This window comes from Lynx canadensis, chromosome D2 (assembly GCF_007474595.2).
Source record: "Lynx canadensis isolate LIC74 chromosome D2, mLynCan4.pri.v2, whole genome shotgun sequence".
NCBI classification, from domain to species: Eukaryota; Metazoa; Chordata; class Mammalia; order Carnivora; family Felidae; genus Lynx; species Lynx canadensis.
This window is the reverse complement of record NC_044313.2, coordinates 1,993,732-2,016,201: the sequence shown is the minus strand read 5'-3', so window position 1 is coordinate 2,016,201 and position 22,470 is coordinate 1,993,732. Positions and strand designations below refer to the sequence as shown.

At 56.2% G+C, this 22,470-nt stretch overlaps 1 protein-coding gene across 1 annotated transcript in view; it reads right to left on the bottom strand.

Annotated features, from left to right (window-relative positions):
- Positions 1 to 22,470, bottom strand: part of TCERG1L (transcription elongation regulator 1 like) — a 197,107-nt gene that overhangs the window by 11,272 nt on the left and 163,365 nt on the right. Inside the window, exon 9 of the mRNA XM_032595298.1 lies at positions 10,397 to 10,532. Within this exon, the coding sequence (XP_032451189.1) occupies positions 10,397 to 10,532 (136 nt within the window). The remainder of the gene's footprint in view (positions 1 to 10,396; positions 10,533 to 22,470) is intronic.

Genomic DNA, 22,470 nt, shown 5'->3' with positions numbered 1-22,470 from the left:
GTCCAGGAGGGGCTGTCTGGGGTGCAAAGGCGTGTTCGTGAGCTGGGGGTATGTGACAAGCGCGAGCGGCAGAGCACGTTGGGGGGCAGGGAGGGGTCGGGGAGAGGCGGGACAGTCCCAGGCTGACGGAGGACCTGCACTTGACCTGGGGAGCTAAGGCGGGCAGTCACATGTGATGCGCATTTGAGGGAGGCTACTCCGGCCCAACGGGCGGGGAATGAACCCTGGGCCCAGAGGAGACAGCAAGCTAACGGTGGCTTTACAAAAACAAAACCCATTCACCCTCTCACCTCTGAGCACATTGACGTGTTGCTGGTAGAGACACTATTTTAATAAACAGGTGCTTTACTTGGTACACCACAACGTGTGGGGTTGTTTTTAATCGACGCTTTCTACCTTTACTAACAAAAGTCAAAACCCCTTGTTAATATTCATGAGCTCCGTTACTGGGCGGGATGACCCAGGCTCCACCCGGGGACTTCTTCCAAGGAGAACATGGTAAAGTGTGGACACGCCCCAGGGATTGGGGACAGGGTTCCCGGGGAAGCATCCAGGCAGAGCGATCCCATCATTCTTTGGCTCCCGACCACAGCACCGTTAGGGCAGCTGTGGAGAGAAACTGTGGGCCGCCTCGGCTCAGCCCAGGCACACAGGCTCCTGTCCACCTGCTAGGGACCCGTCTCTCAGCTCGCTAGGGAGGGCAAAGGATGCCACAGAATCGGTGTCACATAACTAACTCTACCAGGATTATGAGAATTTGGGGGATTCTAGACGTATAATAAAGTCATTAAAAAAAATTAATGGTATATGGTTGCCTCCAAAGGAATTTGCAATCTGTAAGAGGAGATAAGCCGCGTCTACAATGACTGTAATTCACAGTGACAGAACAGGTGTCGTCACATTACCTGAGAGCCATGCTAACAGGTGCTGCCCAAGTTCAGAGAATGGCGGTCGTGGTTGCGAGAGGGACAACCAGGTATGGGACCCAGGGCTGGGGATCAGAGCAGATGGGACGGATGGATGGCCATGTTGGAACATTCGCCACCTGCGGGGGCACAGCCTTGTCTGTGAGACCCAGCTGTTCCCAGAGGACCCCGGATCATTGCCGTTAGGATCGATTACAAGCATCGCTGCAGACAGAGCCTGATCTCACTAGGCCTGCGCCTCCCACGTCCCCAAGGTCACGTCTAGGTAAGTTCATTCTACGGGGCCGGGAAGGAGGTCTCCCCACTCTTGCTGGGTGCCAGCAGGAGCCATTCTCAGCCCCAAGGCCACCGTGTTCCCTGCCGTGGCCCCCCACCCCATGCCAAGTGGCTGGCTTCTCCAACACCCACAGGAAGAGTCTGTACGAGCCCCAGGCTTACATTACATCACGTAATGTCCTTCCGGGTTGGCCCACCACCCTATTCACGGGCCTGCCCAGTCTCAAACGAGGGGGTTACTCCGGGGGTGCACCCGGGGGTGGGGACCTTGGGGCTGCCTCAGGATCCTGCCCACCCGGCGGGCCCAGGACTGACTCCAGCACACGGCTTTTCTCTCTTATGTCCAGCCCACACTTCCCGACACTTTGGCGCTTCCCCGTGATTTCGTCTTTGAACGGTGGAATTTTTCAGCAGTTTTAAACCCTCGCGTGCAGAGTCCTGCCGTCCCTCTGCAGCCGGGCGGTGTTCTGTGCCGATTCGGTCTCCCCCACGGGGCCGTGTTCCGTGATCCGCGATCAGCTCCCGACCATCAGCAACGGTGATCCAGGCACGTCTGAGCGCCCGGGTGTGCCGGCCACCGGGAGACTCTGCCGCCAGCCTCTCCTGAGCCCCGCGCACGTTCTCTATTTCGTCCACGCTGGGGTGTCATCGCTGGCCAGCGTCGTGGGCACGTGCTGGACGGGTCACTGGGTGCTGGGCCACGGCCCTGCCTTCTTCCCGCACAGCCTCCTGCTCCTGGCGTTCCTCGGGCACGCGCCCTCCCCGTCGTCTCTAGGTCCTGACTTGCTGTTGGTTCCCTGGCATCTATGCTGCCGAGGACACTCCTGGCAGACGCAGCTGTAAGATGGCCTGCGGACAGGCCTTGACCTCCGGGCGGGGACCAGAGGTGCCACATGGCTGGCTGGGGGGGGTGTCCCTGTGTGGCACATCTGCACCCACAGACGTCGCTGCTGGGAGCGGCAGGGGGAGGACGATGAGAGGCAGGGGAGACGCTAGCACCATGGCCGCAGGAGCCGGGCCCTCTTCCAGCCGCTGTCAACGTGCTCCCCGCGAAGACAACCTCGCTGGGAAAACCCCCGAGTGTTTTGCAGGAACCAGCTGCAAATGGAGGCTGGTCACTGCAGTGCTTGGAGACGGTGGTCTGGTCCCCAAACTGCTCCCCGTCCTCCAGCGCTCTTTTCCCTGGACCCCAGCACCCACCCTCCCGAGGGCTCCGTTTCTTGAGATCTGACTGGCCAGCCATTCGTTCAGCCAGGGCCCCATGGCGGCTTCTTGGCCAGCCAAGCCCTGAGCTGCTCCCGTGCAGGGCCCATCTTCCCTGAGCGAGGGACCTCCTCGGCCCCCTCCACCTGCTGGGCACAGGCGAGACCCACCCTCTATCAGAAGCCCCCTGAAAGTAACCAAGGTCTTGTGCACGAGGAAGAAAAATCGCCGATGAGATCGTTTCTGACCTCAGCCCCAGCGCCACCAAAGCCTCTGAAACCGGAGGAAAAGGGTCTCGCATCGCGTTCCGGCCGGAACACCAGGCGATAGGCCAGCAAGAGCCTCCCGGGAGGCCGTCACAACCGGAAAGGCCCCCGCAGGCAGGACGCCGCGAAGGAAGCAGGCAGACGCTGCTTTTATCTTCAAAGCCAAAGGCCATTTCACGAGCTTGTCACTCACTGGATCACACACAAGACCAGGGACCCTAAGGACCAGAGAAAATGAAGGAAGGCTGGAAACGGATGGCTCGTGCCCAGCCCCGAACTTGAGGGTCAGTTGGCAGGACGACGGGCTCCGGGGCACATTGGGGGGTGGCAGGGCCACCGGGGCTCCCCTCTCATGCCCTGTGGGGCAGACGATGAGCCTGTGGACAGGTGATATGACTGAGTCGCCTGTCCGTCCACGGCACCGCCCCCCGCACCGTCCGGTCACCTCCTGAGGGCTCTGTTGGGGTGCCCTGGCTGTTGGCTGGGCTCAGGAACATGGAGCTGGGTGGTCTCAGGCTCTCGGGGGCAATTTCCATCTCAAACACAAAACGCACTTATTTCAGAAGCCAACGGTTTTGCCCAAATTTGATTCTCAAACACGTCGTGTTTACTCTTTCCTTCCTCTGTGTTCGTAAATGTGATACGGAGCCTGGAGGGTGGATGGTCCATCCGTAGGGTGGCTTTTCCCTCTGGTTTTCACGGCCTCCACGCCCCGCAGAAGGGCATCTGTCACAAGCACCTCCCAGCTCTGTGACAAGGACACTGGCCTCTGAGACACGGGCCGCACCTGCCTGGCCCGTCGGCTCTTGTCTTAGGCTTCTGCCTGCACACGCTGTCTTGGTGCCGGGAGGTGAGCGAGGCTCCTGTATAACGTCTCCTCGTGTCATGTGAAAAACCAAAGAAAAGAGAAACAGGAGAGCGAGACCCCTCACAGGCGTGTGAGGTGACGGCCTGTTCTCGCAGCTGCTAACCAGTGGGCTGGGCTGGGCCCCGGGGACCCGCCGTGCTCCCCGGCCCCTGGCAGGGCCCCACACTCCGCCATCGCTGGTCCCCTGGGCTCAGGCAAGTTCCCCAAAGTGTCCATCGGGGGCAGCAGAAGGTATCTGTCACCAGATGGAGGGAGGCGGGGAGCAGGTGCAGGGGTCTCCCAGGCACCCCAAGACCACTGGGTGCAGGTGGACGTAGTGTTTGCCTAGCCACACCGGAGGCCCAGTGGCCCCCGGAGAAGGGCCAAGAACCTCCCTCCGGCCTGAGCCCACTGACCTCTGCCTCCAGGACCAGAGGCTGGAGACGCGGCCCCTTGTTTAGTCTGTGTCTGCGTGGGGTGTGCCTGCCAGTCTGTCCACGCCACTCAGGAGCCCCCAGCCCCAGCTCAGCTCCCCACCCAGTCCGCCCACGGCTCCCCTCCCAGGACCGGTTCCTCCTGAGCACCGCAGTGCCCCCCCACCCCCGCCGCCAGCCACCTCCCACAAACCCTGGTGGCACCAGGTCTATGCGGACGAGTTCTGGTTCCGAGAATCTGCATAGCTGCCCTCCACCCCTGTTCCCGTCCTCCCTCTTCCCTCCTCTCCCGCTGCGTCCCACAGGCTCAGGCTGATACCGAATACAGTGTTCGCTGTAATTAGCGATACCATTACCCTCTTTACCCAATTTCCTGGAACGCATGGCTGTGTCTTCCGGAGCTCCTGACAATTAAAGGCAGCGTGAGAGGCCGGAAGGACAGGCGTGCTCCCGGCTCGGCTCGTCCTTGGTGGGGAGGCACGGGCACCCCTGTAGGCCGCCGGGATGAGGCCTGGGTGCAGGCGGTGCGTTTGGGGGGCAGCCGCAGGCATGCTGGGAGGAGAAAAGCCAAGGACACCGCACAAATGAGCAGGTGACCACGGCGGGCCCCGGGGCCGGTCCCACCGGCAACCTCGGAAGACTCACGTGGAACAGGCCCACGGCTGCCTGAGATTTGTCCCGCGTAGGACGGGGACGTGGGGGTTACCTCCTGGTTGAAAATCATCCACGGAGATGTCCAATCTCTAAACCTAGACATGGGAGCGGTCCACACGAGCCCAGGTGAGCCAGGTGAGCTACAGGTGGGTCCAGAGGTGAGCAAGGGGTCTGCCCGCTTCCCCTGAACTCTGGGCACCTCGACTCCCGCCCTCACCTCCCAGTGCTCATGGGGCTTTAGCAACTTCAGCTCCTTTCTTCTGTTTTGACACATAAACAGAATTTTGTGCCATCGTTGCACAACATCCTCCGCCGATTTGATTTACATTTGCGGGTTGTTTTCACCTTAGCGACGGGCGGAATCCTGCTCCGGCAGTGAGAGGGGTGGTCCGCCTCCCTCCCCAAGGGCATCTTCATGATTAGAACAGGGTCTCATCGCTAACCACACGGTATCTGAAGATCCGGATTGCCAAAGGCCACGGCCGTCAGTCCAGAAAAAAGGAACCACAGCACAGGAGAGAGACAAGACATAAATCCCAGGCAGACAGCTATAGTATTCAAAAAATGGTATTTACGTTTCTTACTATTCAGTGCTGCTGGGGCTGCTGGGAAACGCCGTGTCAGGAACTCTCAGACGTGGCCACCGAACTATTCTTCCCAGAGCAATTCGGTTTATCGACCACATGTTCGTAGCCCGTAGGAAACAATTCCGCACACAAAGTACACACGTCCATATGATCATCAGAGTATTATTTGAAACAGCAAATTTGGAGAATATAAGAAATGAATGAAAATTCAGGATTTCTGAATTGACAACGAATTGAATATTATGACCTCATCCAAGTGTTTTCCAAAGGATTATATGAATGCTTTTTAAAAATGCTGGAAAGGGGTGCCTGGGTGGCTCAGTTGGTTAAGCGTCTGACTTCGGCTCAGGTCATGATCGCACGCACGGTCCGTGAGTTCAAGCCCCGTGTCGGGCTCTGTGCTGACAGCTCAGAGCCTGGAGGCTGCTTCGGATTCTGTGTCTCCCTCTCTCTCTGCCCCTCCCCTACTCATGCTCTGTCTGTCTGCCTGTCTCTCTCTCTCAAAAATGAATAAACATTTAAAAAATTGTTAATGCTTGGGGCACCTGGGTGGCTCAGTCGGTTGAGTGTCCGACTTCGGCTCAGGTCATGATCTCACGTTTCGTGAGTTCGAGCCCCACGTTGGGCTCTGTGCTGACGGCTCAGAGCCTGGATCCTGCTTCGGATTCTGTGTCTCCCTCTCTCTCTGCCCCTTCCCCGCTCATGCTCTGTCTCTCTCTCTCTCTCAAAAATGAATAAATGTTAAAAAAAATTTTTTTTAATTTTAATGCTTAAAAAGGAAAAACAGTACACAAATTTATAAGTAGGTTAAACCTCATAAAATCAACTACATTAGAATGTTTGGTTGAACCATGTTCAACTACAGGTGAATCCTGGTTATGTTCTAAGACAAAAATACTTATTATTGATATTTTTAAATCTAGCTTTAGAAACAAAAGACTGGAAAAAAATGTATCTCAATGAAAATAATGATCTCTTAGGACAGACAGGACTTGGGGCGAATTGGATATTCTTTTTTGCAAATTTTCTTTCCATGCACACGTCACTGTGCAGCAGGACTGTGTGTTATTACCGGTGTGACGTGTGCCCTGCGGGGTCCGCAGACTTGCCATAGGTCCACGAGGAGCAGACACCGCAGGTGTCCAGGCTGGGACTCACACAGGTACCTGAGGCGCGTCGCCTCCAGGGCCGTCTCGCCTACGTCGGCCGCTGGTCATGAGGATGACGGAGCCCTCCCGCGTGCGTCAGGAGGCAACGCCATGTGCGTGTCTGAGAGAAGGGGCACCAGACACGGCTCATGGGGAGGGAAGCGAGGTGGCGCTTCCTGCTGCCGGGAGAAGGCCTCCCCCGCCGCCCTGCTAGCCAGAAGGCACCCAGTACTGCTACTTTACGGCAACCTCGTACGACAGCCTCATGGTGGACGGCCGACCCAGTGCAGAGAGAGACCGGCATGGCCCGTGGGTGTGAACGTGTGGTCTGTGAGTTCCTCTCTCTAACAGACTCGGATCCCAACTCCACAGAGCTCAGCTCCACGGTCAGCCACCATGCCAGCCAGTCTCCCCGAGGCCACTCACCGCTGGGAAGCTGGCCGAGGGTCACCCACAGAGGGACCCCAGAGAGCACAGCAGGTCAGGGCCGTGGAGTCCCTAAGGTAGGATCTGGGACTCTCCAAAGGCCCTTGGAAAGCCATACTTTTTTTTTTTTTTTTAATGTTTATTCATCAAATTCAACTGAAGCAGGCTCCAGGCTCCCAGCTGTTGACACAGAGCCCGATGCAGGGCTCAAACTCACCAGCTGTGAGATCATGACCCGAGCCGAAGTCGGATACTTAACCCCAGCGTCCTAATGGCTAGGTGCCCCAGCCATACCCACTTCTAAGGGATACTTTGCAGGAGGAAGATGTTCTCAATAAAATGTTTCTAATACATTTGCCTGAATAGGAGGGATCACATTAATAATCTGCTATTCAACGAGACCTGCCCCTTCACAGGCTGAAGTTTTGTTTTTTCTTTTTTTTAAGGCTCTACTGTGCTTTATACAGTAAAGCAAAACAAAAATAAAACCTTCCTTGAGCCGTCAGATACATACTACAAACACGCAAAGCCACAGACCCTTCCCCAATCTGTGATCCCCACGGAAAAACCCCAAACATGCCCTTGTTAAACTACGAGAAACCCACAGGACCTAGCTCCATCGTTCCATAAGTACATGAATTTCTGGACTGAAGCATTGTACAAATGCAATAAAAAACATTATTAATCACTCAGTCCATGAAAAAAGTGACCTTTCTGTGCCTCATTTTCAAGCAACAGGAAATCTTATGGGCTTAGCTATCAAATTCTCTTGAGCACTGAGTAACTTATAAAATATGCTGGCATATTTTATAAAGTCAAAAAGCCATAAACGGTGGCATTGCTTTATGACATCAGCAGTAAATTCAGATTAATCTTTTCTATTCATGAGCTGCGTGTGGGATTCTTGCAAAATCCTCCTAAGACAGGGGTTCAGGCTTCGCCCAGGTCTCTTCTTTCCAGGGAAAACTCAGAACTCCAGGTGGGTACTTGGCATTTCTGTGTTGTTTTGCTGATTCGCATCTACACGACCTACACAAGGTTCTCACGCAGAAGAATCTACGAATCAAAGGCCGAAAGGAATCACCCACCTCGGTGAGGCAAGAGCGTAGTGAAAATCTCATTAGTAAAGCTGCTCGACCACAGCCATTGGGATAAATTCAAGAAACCGCACAGCCCTGGCCTGCCGCAAACACAGGTAGGTGTCTCAGGCAGCCCTGGGCTCTCCCAGGGGTCGGTCTGATGCTGTGCTGGTGAGGCCGGGCTGGTTGGCTTCCCAAACAAAGAGGGGGACGTGCAGACGAGATCAAATAAGTTCCTGCCTCCATTTCTCAAAGGCTCCTAATGCCATCACGTCTCAGGGAAGAGGGGTCACGTCTCCTGCTGGCTGGGTCAACAGGAACAGACTGGCCAGGTCGATCCAGACACTCAGAATTACATATATTTCTGTGCGTGACAAGGGCAGACAGCCACCCGCGTGTTGATCAACGCCTAATGAGGCTAGAGACAAACCTCAGGAGTGTCCACGCCTATGGCTCTCCAGAGCAGAAGCAGCTAATTCTGGCGACTCTGTCGGGGGAGGAGTATGCTTTATCACTTCTCCCGAGTGATGCCGAGACCTGTCCTGCAGACGCCTGGTGGCCATGCGCGTGGAGAGAACAGAACGGGGAATGACAGGTGCTTCGGAGATTAGCCCTTTCGTCACGGGCTCGGCGGGCGGGCTCCAGGACCAGCGGGTCAGGGGCACGTGCGGCAACACCACAGCCCAGTCCCAGATGGCGTCCACGTGGACACTGAGGGAATCTCGGGAGGTCGTTGAGCACCTGCTGCACACCAGGCCCTGGGGACCCAAGGGACCATCAGGCAGTCCCGACCCTCAGGAGCTGAGGCCTCTCACAGCAGCTTGGACAATGTGGAAGGGGCACAGGAGTCATGTGGCATCCTGTGTTAGCCAGGGGACGGGCGGCAGGGCAGGGGACCTGAGGCGAGAGTGGAAGGCGGGCAGGGCATGGGAGAGACAGGGCAGGGTGGTGACACTGGGCCATGAGGCCAGCCGGACCGTCACAACCCGAGCAGCCCCAAGGGTGGCGGTGACGGCATAAACACGCTGTTGGCAGCTTCCGGGACCCCCCGGGAAGAAGGGGAAGCAGCCTGAAGGCCCACGTCCCCAGCGGGCCCAGCTGAGCAGAGGCCGAGAGCAGAGCGAGGCCCCAGTGAGGGCTGTCCCGGCTCAGCGGGTCTCTCCCTGTCCCGTCGGAGATACGCAGCCGCCCGGGCGGGAGCAGGGGGCCCACTGCTCCCCGGGCCGTTGCACATGGCAGGATTTGTTCCCCAAAGGGTCTCAACGTCTTGAAAAAATTGTTTGCGGGGGGAGGCAGGAACTAACGTCCTTTCGAAGATAAAATTTCAGCCCAACACATGCAGGTTTGAACATCGCGTCTGTTCAAGTAACCCATCGTCATCAGCGCACACAGGCCGGCCCCCACGGGCCTGTGCCCCCGGCCCCCCTCCCGGCACAGCCGTGTCACCTCGCATCCGTGCCAGTTTGGGCCTCGCACACCCCACCGCGGTTTTGACTTCACGAGGCGACTTCTCCCTCCAGGCCCTCACGGCCAAGGGCTGTATTTCATTTGTAAGTGAATGACAAGACCGATGAAGCGATGCAGACGTTAAAACCCATGGTTCGAAGGAAGAGAGGCCCCCGCTGTGGACCACCTCCCTCCTACCTGTAACATTTAAAGCTGACACGCCCCAGTCGCCCTGCACCGCCAGGGCCTCATGCCAGCCTCACTCTGGGGAGCCCTGCTCGACCTCCCGCTCCGGGGGAGGTGGGGTCTCCCGACACCCGGCCTCAGGGCCCGCGGCACCTGCTGTTGGGAGGGGCCGGCCCAGGAGGCGGCCTGGGGACAGCGACCGATCGACCAGGGAGGGAATCTGCTCCCTGTGCCAGGTCTCCCAAGGCCACCAGAGTGTCTGTGATCGTCACCACCACACAGGGCCCCCGGTACCGCGTTCAGCCTCATTTTGTGAAGAAGCCCAACTGGGCTATTAGAGCTGACTCATTTTATACCCAAGAGCCAAAGCTGGAAATAAAAGTCATTGGAAGGAGATCTGGTTCTAAAATGTTTCTCTCTTAAATTCAAAACAAGGTTCACAAGTCAACTATAATGAAGACATCCTCATTTTACTAAAAATAGTTGAACGGATCCACAGGTGTGACAGTCCCAGCTTGTCAAAGTTAGAACAGGGGACGCCCCTCTGGGGGGCACGGACCCCGAGACCTGGCCGGGCTCCAGCAGGAAGCTTATCAACACAGGTGCTGTCCGTACACAACGCCAGTGCCCGTCCCCCATCCGCCTCTCCGGGGCCGGCATGAGAGGGGGGGAGGGGGCCGGGCGACAACCATAGCCCTCAAGACCAGAAGCAGGGGCCCCTTTTCGTGTCGCTTCAGCCTCAAGTCTTTTAGCACCTGAATTTCACTCAGCCCGATGCCCTGCACTCAGTGCGGGAGGAAAAGCGTCCCTCGGGCTGCGGGGGCGATCGCTCCGTGACTGGCTTCCGAGGGGAGCCGTGATCTGCATTCGGGACCCACCCCCTCGCTCCAGGAGCACGTCTCCGAAGCGGTTCCTTACCCCTCGCTCCAGGAGCATATCTCGGAAGTGGGTCACCCGCTCCTCCAGCGGCAGCAGGATCTGGGGAGGTGGCGTCTTGGTGTCCTTGTCCGCTCCTTCTGCCTCCTCTGGCCCAGGACTCGCGTGGCCTTCTGTCCTTTAGGGCACGAGACACAGACAGTTAGCCGTGCCCTCGGAGACCCACCTGCCAACCCCTAAAAGTCCCCCAGGAAACTCTTTAAGAAGCAGACACTCTGAGAACCTTTCAAAGCCTGGTGCAGGCAGCCCAGCAAAGGTGGCGATTTTTGCTCTGGGGTGAAGACTGCTTTGTTGCGTTTGGGGCAGAGCTGAGGCTGAGACCCTGACCCCAGGGGCGCCGGCAGGGAGCGAAGGCAGCGGTGGGTGCGTGCGAGGGCCCACGAGGTGGGAGGAAGCCCAGAGTCACCGTTTCACTGCCTAGACCCGGCCGTCAGAGGAGGTGAAGAAGCCTTTCCATCTGACAAACCACGGGAGCCCACACCCGGCTCTCTTCCTGTTGTTTGGGTTTGTTTCGTTTCAGGGAAGACCTTCCTTTTGGACAAATACAAGAAGACAATTACCGGAGACCAATCCGTCGACACTCTGGGTACAGAAAACGCCGTCCCGGGGTCTAGCCCGACAGGGAGGTTTCAGTGACAACAGGGGGAACTCGACCCCCACCCCAGGCAGTCTGCGCAGGGATCGGTGCAGGGTGGGACCCGCAAGCCCTGGAGCTGTTCCCTCCCTCCGGTTCCCCCCGGCCCACAGCCACCGCCCAGACGCAGCGGGCACAAGCCAGGGCCCGGCGGGCACCAGGGGATCCAACAAGCCACCTTTACCAGGCCGGCGGCCGAGAGGAAGGAAAGAGCCCACTCTCGCGAAGCACCAACCTGGCACCTGCCTTCTGTTACACACCCGGCCGCTCGATGGTGCTCTCGGGTCCACAACTCATTCCAGCAGCATTTGGGAACCTGCTTCCCAAACACCTGGGCATTCGTTGCTGCAAGATGCTCAGGGAACAGCAGACATGGCTCTCTCGCGATGCCCCTCTCACCCTCTGTTCCCTGACGGGAACAAGCCCGTCCAGCCTCCACGCCTGCCCCGCCTCACAGCCTGGGCTCTGCCCTGAGGCATGTTCTCCCCCTGCCCCGGCCTGGAGAGCCACGCGCTCTGACCCCACGGAACCCTCTGCTGGGCCTCCTTCTGGCCCACCCTGCCCCACGCTTCCCCGCAGTCAGGTCCCACGGCCAGTGACTCCCGCAAGGACGGGTGCAAATCCATTGTGTCCCGAGACCCCCTGGTTCAGAGAACCTTCACTTCTGATGCGCTTTGGTCGGGTTAGACCAGCAACTGTAAAGAGAAGTCCCCTGGGAGGCGCCTGGACTCAGCACCTCCTGCGGGCCCGCCAGCACCTACATGGAGACGTCAGAGCAGAGGATGTGCCGTCCCTGCTTCTTTGCAAACCCAGCCTTACCCTGGGAGTTAGTCAGCGAGAGTCACTTACACCAGGTACAGGGAGGGGCTTCCTGACACAGGGGTGGCACGGGGCCCCCCCCAGGGGGACTGCGCTCCCGGGGGACACCCAGCGGTGCCTGGAGACATTGGTGGTTATCACCGCTGGGGAGGCGCTGCTGGCACCTGGAGATTAGAGGCCGGACGCGCTGCTAAATGCCCTGCATCGCACAGGACAGATGCCCGCGGGGGCTTGTCCGGCAAACCTCCACCATCCACGCATTTGGGGAGGAGGGGGGCAGGCCCACTGAAGGTCACACCATCACTTAGTGGCCGGGACCAAGGTGGTCCCTGCCTCCTGACACCTGCGTTTTCCATCACTGTCTATCCAAGATACCGCGGAAATCCGTTAGTTACCGGCTTCAGGAGGTGCCGAGAATGTACAACGTTCTATGTCTAACACTCACCAGGGTTGCGCTATGGCTTAATCCAACCTAATACAAAATGTGCGAAGGGAAAAAAAAGAAAAAACATTGGCTCAGCCCATTAGGGAATCTTATTTATAGACCAACTATTTCAGGAGAACTTACATTCTTTGCTGCTTATGTGATTATGTGGAATTTCAAGAAAAAGAAAATTACCAGTGGATTTGCAATTGTATCATAATCCAAAGGGTATAATTAGGACTTCTTTGTAATAAATTTTCATTAGTTAAAAATAGAAGTGTGGAAACAAGACACGTATTGTAACTTGAAATAAGATTAATAGGAACGTTGTAAGCCCAGCAATGATCACATTTTACTGCTCACTCAACACAATACTTTGTTCAGAGGTGCTGGGTGCCTTCCATATTGTGAAGCTATCGGTTCAATTAGAATTTGTCAAAAGTAATGCAAACTTGCTAAATATATTTTTAATAGTCTCATGGCTGAATGAGTTTTGTACCTTTACCAAAAAGCAAATTCTAGTACTTGGGATACAACTAGCTTCAGGCCAAATCACCAGGGACGAGAGGCAGAAACCCCAAGGACACGGTAATTGGTGCCCACAGGTCGTGCTGGCCGGGTGGGTGGGAAAGGCCTCTCATCCGGAAAGAGTTTTGCCGCATGGCAGACCCCTCGCCAGGTCGACACCCCGTTTTGGGAAATCTTCCAGGTCAAGTGCATAGGTTGAGAAGGGCCTGGTCCTGCCCAGCCTTTCCTGCAGAGCAGGGGTCCCCAAGTCTGGGCCGTGGTGCTGGGGTCCCTTCACTCTGAGGGGGAGCTCCCTGGCTCCTGGCTCCCTCTGCCCTCTGACTGCTACTGAGCTTGTCCAGCTGAACCGCTAATGGCCTGCGTACGTGAGCACGCCTGGCGTCCACCCGGCCGCTAAGTCTGTAGCGACAGGGTTTGCCGACCTCGCCCACGTGCACAGGGCAGCAGGCTATTTGGTAAAACTCACCAGACGCATGCTCCGTGCAACCAGATTCTAGACACGGCACGTCTGGTCACTGTTTCCTTTCTGTGGATGACAACCTTTAATGAGCTCATCTGAGGCTGAGGGAGCTCAGGCCGCGGGACTTTGCACATCTGCTGTGTGCCCAGAGGCCACCTCGGACTCGCAGACGCACCTCTCTCCAGGAGAGGAGGGGAAGAGGCCCAGAGATGGCACTGTCTCCGTAGCAGGTGCGGGTGCATGCTGGGGGCATGCTGGGGGCATGGTGCTCAGCACATCTGAGGCACCCGCTGTTGACCCCAGTGTCCATTCGCCAGTGTGCCATCATCCTGCCACCCCACGGGGAAGCTCACGTGGGGCTGGACGCATCAAAGGCCAAACTCGGTTTGCACCGACGGACTGAGGTCCACACACCTCAGGGTCCTCGTGGGGCGATGACAGTGCTCACCTCACCGAGCTGTGAGGATTCGTGAGATAACCTGTGAACCCCTCCGAGCACCCGCCCCCCTCCCCTCTCCCCTCCCCTCCCCCTTCTAACACCATCACGCGAGAGGCTGTGCACAAATAGAAGGCATTCACAGTAACGCTGCCCCGACGGCAGCACCGGAGCGGGAGGGAGGTGAAGGCCGACGCCCGGTTCTGGAGAAGAAGCCACACGTGGATGTGCAGAATTCAACGTGCTTCTGAGCCTCCGTGGGGACGGCTTGTTGCAAACTCTTGGGCAAATAATGGAAGTTCTCTGGACCTCGTTTTGGTAAAACCAGGTGGTTTGGACAAGACGATCTTGACATGCCTCAAAGCACCTCCATTCTGTGATGCAAATGGGATCCTGCTCGCTTAGTCCTGGTGAAATAGTCCAGCATCTGGATTCTTCCATAGATTAGCTCTGCCTCCTGGTTTTGACTATAAATTTGGTAAGAGGCCTCCCACATCTTCATCCAGATGGTCATAAAACGTGCAGCAGGAAGTGCCCAGGGCAGTGGCCTCTGGAGGGACCCACCAGCCCCGCCCCGCGGCGACCCTGCATTCTCCCAGGTGGGCGATGGGCAGGGGGGCGGCCACGGCGGGAGCAGTGTCCTGGCAGCACTGTGTCTGTACGTGCCACGGCCACCACTGGGGTCCCTGCAGGAGACGGCCAGCCTGCGGTGCTCTCCGAGGTGCTGGTGGCCCGTCTCAAGTGACCTTGGTTTCATTTAAACCACCTCTCTCTCCCTCCTTGTCCTTGGGTCCGCTTCCCAGGGGGAGGGCAGCTTGGATGGCGTTTCTGCTTTACCACCATCATCTGCAACCGGTGACCACTTGGTGCCACACTCTGCCGAGGGCCGGCTGGCCGGGCGATGAGCTGACAGGGGTGGTTCCATCAGGTAATAACGACTGTGTCTGGTCTTTGTCCCTGCTTTCTTTGTGAATTTCCTGAGTGACTGGGGTGTCCCCTCAGACAGGTTCAAGGGAGGGCCAGGCCCACTGGAAACACCAGCATGTGAAAAGAGGGCTGGAACCCTCAGGAAGGGAGGGGGCTGGAAGTCGAGTTCAGTCACATGGCCAGTGATTCAATCCGTCCTGCCTATATACCAACATCAGTGGGTCTGGAGGAGCCTCCTGGCTGGTGGGCCGGTGTCCCAGGAAGGAGGTGCACCCAAAATCCACAGGGACAGAGGCCCAGGACCCTTCCAGAACTCACCCTATGCATCTCTACCGTTTGGCTGTTCCTGGGTTGTGCCTTTTATGATAAAACCACAACCTGAAGTACAGTGCTCTCCCGAGCTCTGCGAATCATTCTAGCAAATCATCAAACCTGAAGAGAGGTTATGAGAACCCCCGGATTTACAGCCAAGTCAGACAGAAGTGGGGACAGGCTGGAGACCCCCCCCCCCCCCCCGTCTGCTGGTGTCTGGAGTGGAGGCAGTTTTGTTTGGACTTCACCTGTGGGGTCTGTGCCGACTGGGGGCAGTTATGATCAGACTCGAGTGTGGGACACCAGGTGACTCTCAGAGAATCACCCTCAGAAGGCAGGCACAGGTTTTTGGGTTTTTTTATTCTGTCAGCAGGTGTGCCTGAGGGCCTGCTGTGTCGCCCCCGGTGGCCAGGGCAGGCCGCATGGCTCCTGGGCTCCTGGGTCATTCATGGCAGACCTCCCCCCCCCAACCATGCAGCACTCAGCCAGGATCACCGATGGGTGCCTTTCAGAGGCCGAGAGATTCTGTCCCCAGTCCCTCCTGGCTTGGTGGCTCACCAGCTATACCTGGTGTCCCCTGGCCCGTAGAGGCATCCACCAGGTCTCTGCCCTCGTGGTCCCATGGCGTTCCCCCATGTGCATTCATGTCCAAATGGCCCCCTTTTTTAAGGACACCAGTCATTTGATTAGGGCCCACTTTAATGACCTCATCCTAACTAATTACATCTGCAACGACCCTATTTCCAAATAAGGCCCCATTCTGAGGTTCTGGGGCTAGGACTCCAACGTATGAATGGGGCGGGGGACACGATTAAACCCATAACCAGGTCCATCCTCACTGGGCAGGAAAGTGCCACACCCTCCAGGACGGTCCAGGTTTTGTCAATGAAGAAGCAACGGGCTGGAAATCGGGGGCCCAAGGTCTCCCTGTGTGTGAAGTGGGGTGCCGACATGCCCCCCAACCCAGGAAGCACCGCACCAGCCTCACTCTCCCAGGGACGGAGACTGCCTGGGTCATGGCTTTTTTTCTAAAACATTCACGTTGGTTTGTGCAGAGAGGTCTCAGCTTCTCCAGGACATGCCTCTGTTTGCCCACAGCCCACGCAGGTGTCCCCTGTGAGCTTCTTGGTGGCATCACCACAGAAGAGCCACGTGCTTTCTCAGCTCCTCAGGCTGCCAATCGGTCCACCTGCCTCCTGTCTTCATGGCTGTCTCACCTCTGTGCCTTCGCCGTGACGCTTCATCCTGACATCTGCTCTTCTTGCCCCTTGTCCGCTCACAGGCCTGGCTTGGTTTCCATGTGGTCACCTGGCCTGCGCGCCATACCTTACCCTGAGTGACTGAGCCGCTCTCTCATCTGCACTCGCAGGTGTGGGGTTCCTGCAGCAGGTGGCCCGGACACACGATGCTTTCGTCGGAGCCACCGGGGGATCTGTCTCTCTGGCTGCCAGGCACGTCCCTGCATGCAGCATGAGGGCTTGTTCATGTCTTCTTCTCCAGCCCTAGGCACGTGCTGGGTGCCCAGAAGGCAGTGGCTAAACTGTTGACTTAGATTCTGTGGTTGAGTTTGTTCCCTGTGATTTCCTAGGAGACACGTTAAATGCAGGAGAGCCTCGGGTCTCACTTCCTAAAGGGGACAGGTGTTGTGGTCTTTAGACGTCTTTCTTACAGCCACAGAATGGTGCCCTTCTGAGCGTTTCCTCTCGAATTTGTCTGGATGTAATTAACACATTTGTGTAAGCCTTCTGAATGCATGGCTGTTCTCTCTGAGAAGAGTTGTCAAAGGAATTCATAAAACAAGGTTGTTTTGTAAACGTCCTGTGGTTTGGTATCCACCGCTCTGTGCCACGTGAAGTGGCTGAGAGCAACGCTTCAGGACCCAGGCAAGACAAGAACCCTTCCATGGCTCACGGTCACTGTCTTCTGGATATTCAATAGCCTCTTCAAGCTTCATAGTCCTTGTCCTCAAAAGGGGAGGAACACGGAGGAAGAGGAGGAGGAGGAGGGGAAGAAAACAGAGAAGAAGAAGAAGAAGAAGGGGAAGAGGAAGAAGGAGAAGAAAAGGGGGAAGAGGAGGAAGGGGAGAGGAAGGGGAGGGGGAGACAAAAGAGAAGAAGGGGAAGGGGAAGGACAGGAAGAGAAAGAGGAGGAGGGCAGATCTACACTGTAGGGATGACACAGGAGGCAGAGTGTTTGTTGGGCATTAATGGTTTGATCTCAACAGACTTGTCTTTGAACTTGGACTTTCATCCAAACATGCTGTGTATTTTCAGACAAGCATCATCATGTTCCTTTTTTTTTCACCTGTAAAATTGGAATTATAATAGTACTTGACTCTTAAGATCTGTTGTAAGAATTAAATGCAGTAATATGAATACCTGATATTTGTTGACATTCTGTGTGTAAAACCTTATCCTCCTACTTTGCCTACGTCACTTCATTCAATCCCAGTGCTACAGGGTGACATGTTTATCATCCTCACTCTACAGATGGGAAAGCTGAGATGATGCCTGAAAAGCAGTTAGCACGATGGCTGCTCTATACATAGTACTGCTGCTGCTGCTGCTGATGGTGGTGGTGATGGTGGTGATGATGATGGTGGTGGTGATGGTGGTGATGGTGGTGATGATGGTGATGATGATGATGATGGTGGTGGTGATGGTGGTGATGGTGGTGGTGATGATGATGGTGGTGATGGTGGTGATGATGATGATGGTGGTGGTGATGGTGGTGATGGTGGTGGTGATGATGATGGTGGTGGTGATGGTGGTGATGGTGGTGATGATGATGATGATGGTGGTGGTGATGATGATGATGGTGGTGGTGATGGTGGTGGTGATGATGATGGTGGTGATGATGATGGTAGTGGTGGTGATGGTGATGATGATGATGGTGGTGATGATGATGATGATGATGGTGGTGATGATGATGATGGTGGTGGTGATGGTGGTGGTGATGATGATGGTGGTGATGATGATGGTAGTGGTGGTGATGGTGATGATGATGATGGTGGTGATGATGATGATGATGGTGGTGGTGATGATGATGATGGTGGTGGTGATGGTGGTGGTGGTGGTGACGATGATGGTGGTGATGATGATGGTAGTGGTGGTGGCGGTGATGGTGATGATGGTGGTGGTGATGAGGATGGTGGTGATGATGGTGATGATGGTGGTGATGACGATGGTGGTGGTGATGGTGGTGGTGGTGATGATGGTGGTGATGATGGTGGTGGTGGTGGTGATGACGATGGTGGTGGTGATGGTGGTGGTGATGATGGTGGTGGTGGTGATGGTGGTGATGGTGGTGGTGATGGTGGTGGTGATGATGGTGGTGGTGATGGTGGTGATGGTGATGCTGGTGGTGATGATGATGATGATGGTGATGATGATGGTGGTGATGATGGTGGTGGTGATGGTGGTGGTGATGGTGGTGATGGTGATGGTGATGACGGTGGTGGTGGTGATGGTGGTGGTGATGGTGATGATGATAATGGTGGTGGTGATGGTGATGATGATGATGATGATAGTGGTGATGGTGGTGATGAGGATGGTGGTGGTGATGAGGATGGTGGTGGTGATGGTGGTGATGATGATGGTGATGGTGGTGGTGGTGGTGGTGGTGATGATGGTGATGATGATGATGGTGGTGGTGATGATGATGGTGATAATGAGGACGGTGGTGATGGTGGTGGTGGTGGTGGTGGTGGTGATGGTGGTGATGATGAGGATGGTGGTGATGATGATGATGGTGGTGGTGATGATGATGGTGATGATGAGGACGGTGGTGATGATGATGGTGGTGATGATGATGGTGGTGATGATGATGGTGGTGGTGGTGGTGATGGTGGTGGTGGATGGTGGTGGTGATGTGGTGATGGCTATGATGAGGATGGTGCCACGTGATAGTGGTGATAACAGTAACGATGATTCTTCACTTTCATCGTCTCTGGCAGCCTCTGACCACCCACACCAACCCTCCGAAGACTGGGATCCAGTCCTCTATGTGGCTGGATGATGTCTCATCTTTTATTTGATTTAACAGAAGGGGAGAACTTGTTCTTTCTCCTGGCAAAGAAGGCTGGGAATTCATCATCAAAATACTGCCAGCCTGTAACTCTGGTGTCAGACACAATATGAAATTCTGCAGGAATCAAAGTCTCTGTGAACCTCTGCCTTGTGGGGCCTCAAACATTATGTTGTGTGGTTGTAACAAATAGTCTTCAGATGAGGCGAACTTTGAAAGATGCGTATTCTCTGGTCTTTAGCCCTGACACCGAGCGCGGCAGCGTGCCCCTGGCCACTGTCAGAAGACTGGCGCATCGATCAGGGTGGGCTCCAGGTCCCTTGACGGGGTGGGAGGGTGCAGGGGTGCCGGCTCCTCCAGCAATGCCCTTCGTATGCGGATGGTCGGGATCCAGCAGTGGCCTCGAGCAGGGCGCCTCTCCCGGATGAAACGCAGCCATGGGCAGGATCCTGGCTGCGGGGCCTCAGCACCGGTCCCGGGCAGGACGGAGTGAGGAGCCGTGGGAACACAGGGATGTGGCTGTCCCTGCCTGCACACAGAGGTGAGGCTCAAGGCTGATAGGGACACAAGGTGCGCCCGGAGGAGCAGGACTCAGGCTCCAGGCCGGGCCTGGGTCCTCGGGTTCTCAGCGCTGCCCTGCTCTGCCTGACTGACCGCGGACCCCCTGGCAAACCTCTGTGTGTCTCCTCGCCCGGCCCCACCTTCTGGCCCTGATGACACCTTCAGGGGGGTGTGGGCTGGGGACCAGCACAGGCACCCCGGCTCTGCCGAGGCCAACCCCTCCGTGGCGGGCTGACCACTCAGCCGTCCCCTTTCTGTGCACACAGTTACGATTTGCCAGTTACCAGCCAGGACCTCCTACCACACGATGCTCTGCTGGCCATGGCCTTCGGAGGGACCGAGGGGTGCCAGCTGCAGACTTGTCAGCCTAAAGGCCATCTCTGCGCTCGAAGGGCAAGGTCCCCTCCGTGGAAAGCAGCGGCTGAAGGCTGTTTTCTGGCTCATGGCAGACGGCCCCATTCTGGGCTGCATAGAGCTAGGACCCCTGTCTCCAGAAATGGGTCGGTCTGGTTGTCAAAAGGGCAGGTTCTGAGTAGAGTCCCGCTTCACGACCCAGCTCCGTGAGGTGCCGTGCTGTCCTGGCTTCAGTGCTTGTCTTGGAGAAATCGGAACAAATTCCCAGCAGCTGGGGGTCCTCAAACGCCTCAGCGGATCCTGTGCGGTCTCATCTGGGAACGCACAAGGCCTCAGCACCCGGGACCTGATCTCACACGATGGCAGCACAGGGGGCCCGCGGATGGGTCCTCGCTGTTCCTCGAGCAGGCGTTTTCTCCTTGCACGGGGCTGGTGGTCCCGTGCTGAATCCTGAGCACGCCCAGGCTTGCGGGGGGTGGGGGGCGTCCTCGGCTTGGGGGACGTGGGCCGGGGCCCACGGAGGCTGCCGTGTCACTTGTATTGCAACAGTCACGACAGAACTTTGGGGAAGCACCGGAAGGAACGCATCAGCCCAATCCCACGCACCTCGGGACACAAGACTCTTGGACATTTGAAGCTTTAAACCACAGGAAAACCTCCTGATGTGAAACAAAGCAAAGGCAGAGAAGTTCTCAGTGTCCCTAAATCCTCACGCTACAGCAGGCCGTCAGGACCGTGGAAGACAGCCCGCAGACGACGTCTTCACAAGTAGGACGGAGGCTTCCCTGGGAACTCTCACTGTGGCGGGCACAGCCAGGCCCCAGGCACCAGCGGGCCCTCGGGTATCAGCGACGGCCCCAGGAAGCAGGGAGGTGGCGGAGGCCCAGGGAGCCTGACGTGTCCCCGGGGCTGAGAGGCAGCCACGGGGCAGCGGCTGGCCGGAAGGGGTGGGGCTGGACCTGGAGGGGCTCCGGCTTCAGAGAAGCCAGCATGGTGGCCGGGCCTGCGAGCTAAGGGTCCCTCAGGTTAAAACCCGGGACAAGGACAAAGAGAAAATGGCGTGAACTTATCAGAATTACACAGAGACACCAAGGAAAGGGAAAGGAGGGTGAAAGTGGGGGGCACCGTGGACAGGCTCCAAACACAGGGGCACATCCCCGTGTCACGACAATGAGAGGGAGTGTTCCAGAGCCCGGTGACCAGGAATGCCGCCTTGGACCATCTCCCCAGCACCCTCTCGTTTCACTCGAGCTGCAGAAAAATGTCACCATGCAACCCCACGTACAGGAGTAAGAGAACAATGATGCCCCTGCAGACAGAAGGAGCAAGGCCCGAAGTCAGCCAAGAATCTGATGAAAATAGTAACCAACCACTTGAAAATGAGCTAACTTTTCTTTTCTTTCTTTTTTTTTTTTTAAGTTTATTTATTTATTTTGAGACAGAGACAGCACGTGTCGGGGAGGGGCAGAGAGAGAGGAAACAGAGAATCCCAACCAGCTCCCAAGCTGCCAGCGCAGAGTCCCACGCGGGGCTCGAACCACGAACCGTGAGACCGTGACCTGAGCCGAAACCAAGAGTCGGATGTTCGACCAACTGAGCCACCCAGGTGCCCCGAAAATGAGCTCACTTTTCAAAGGCTGTGGTGGAGGTTATAAAATCACAGCCTATATCAGAGTAGATAATTCAGGGGGAGAAGGGCATGTTGTTGCACCAAATAAAGATCTGAAAAGACAGCTAGATGATGCGGGAAATTACAAATTAAAGGGAAACAAATCAGAAATGAAGCATAAACCAGAAGGCGCACAAACACGCCTTAAGATTAACAGATAAGAACGGGAGGGAAAAACCTAAAGAAACCAGGAAAGGTACAAAGAGGATGTGAAAGAAAGTGACATAGAAAGGCAAAGAGCTACTTGTGTCCTTGGAGTGGCCAGTAAGGAGGCTCAAAGGAAAAAATGGAACAAATTCTAAAAAAACCCCCACAAATTCAAGAAAATCTCCTCGTATTAAAAAGATGTTCACCTACATTTTGAAAAGGTACATCTCATGCCCGGGTCAGTCAAGCAACAATCACCAAGACAGGGACAAGCGCTTTGTTGTTGTTGTTGTTTTTAATTTTTATTTATTTTTGAGACAGAGAGAGAGAGACGGAGCGTGAGCAGGGGAGGGGCAGAGAGAGAGGGAGACACAGAACCCGAAGTAGGCTCCGGGCTCCGAGCTGTCAGCGCAGAGCCCCACGCGGTGCTCAAACTCACAGACTGAGAGATCAGGACCTGAGCGGAAGTCGGACGCTTAACCGACTGAGCCAGCCAGATGCCCCTCTTTATTTATTTTTGAGACAGAGAGAGAGAGAGACAGAGCGTGAGCAGGGGAGGGGCAGAGAGAGGGGGAGACACAGAATCCGAAGCAGGCTCTGGGCCCTGAGCTGTCAGCACAAAGCCCGACGTGAGGCTCGAACTTACGAACCATGAGATCATGACCTGAGCTGAAGTCAGACACTTAACTGACTGAGCCACCCAGGCGCCCCAACAGGCTCCTTGTTTTTTAAAGGACAGGACCCGTAACAGGGGAAAAC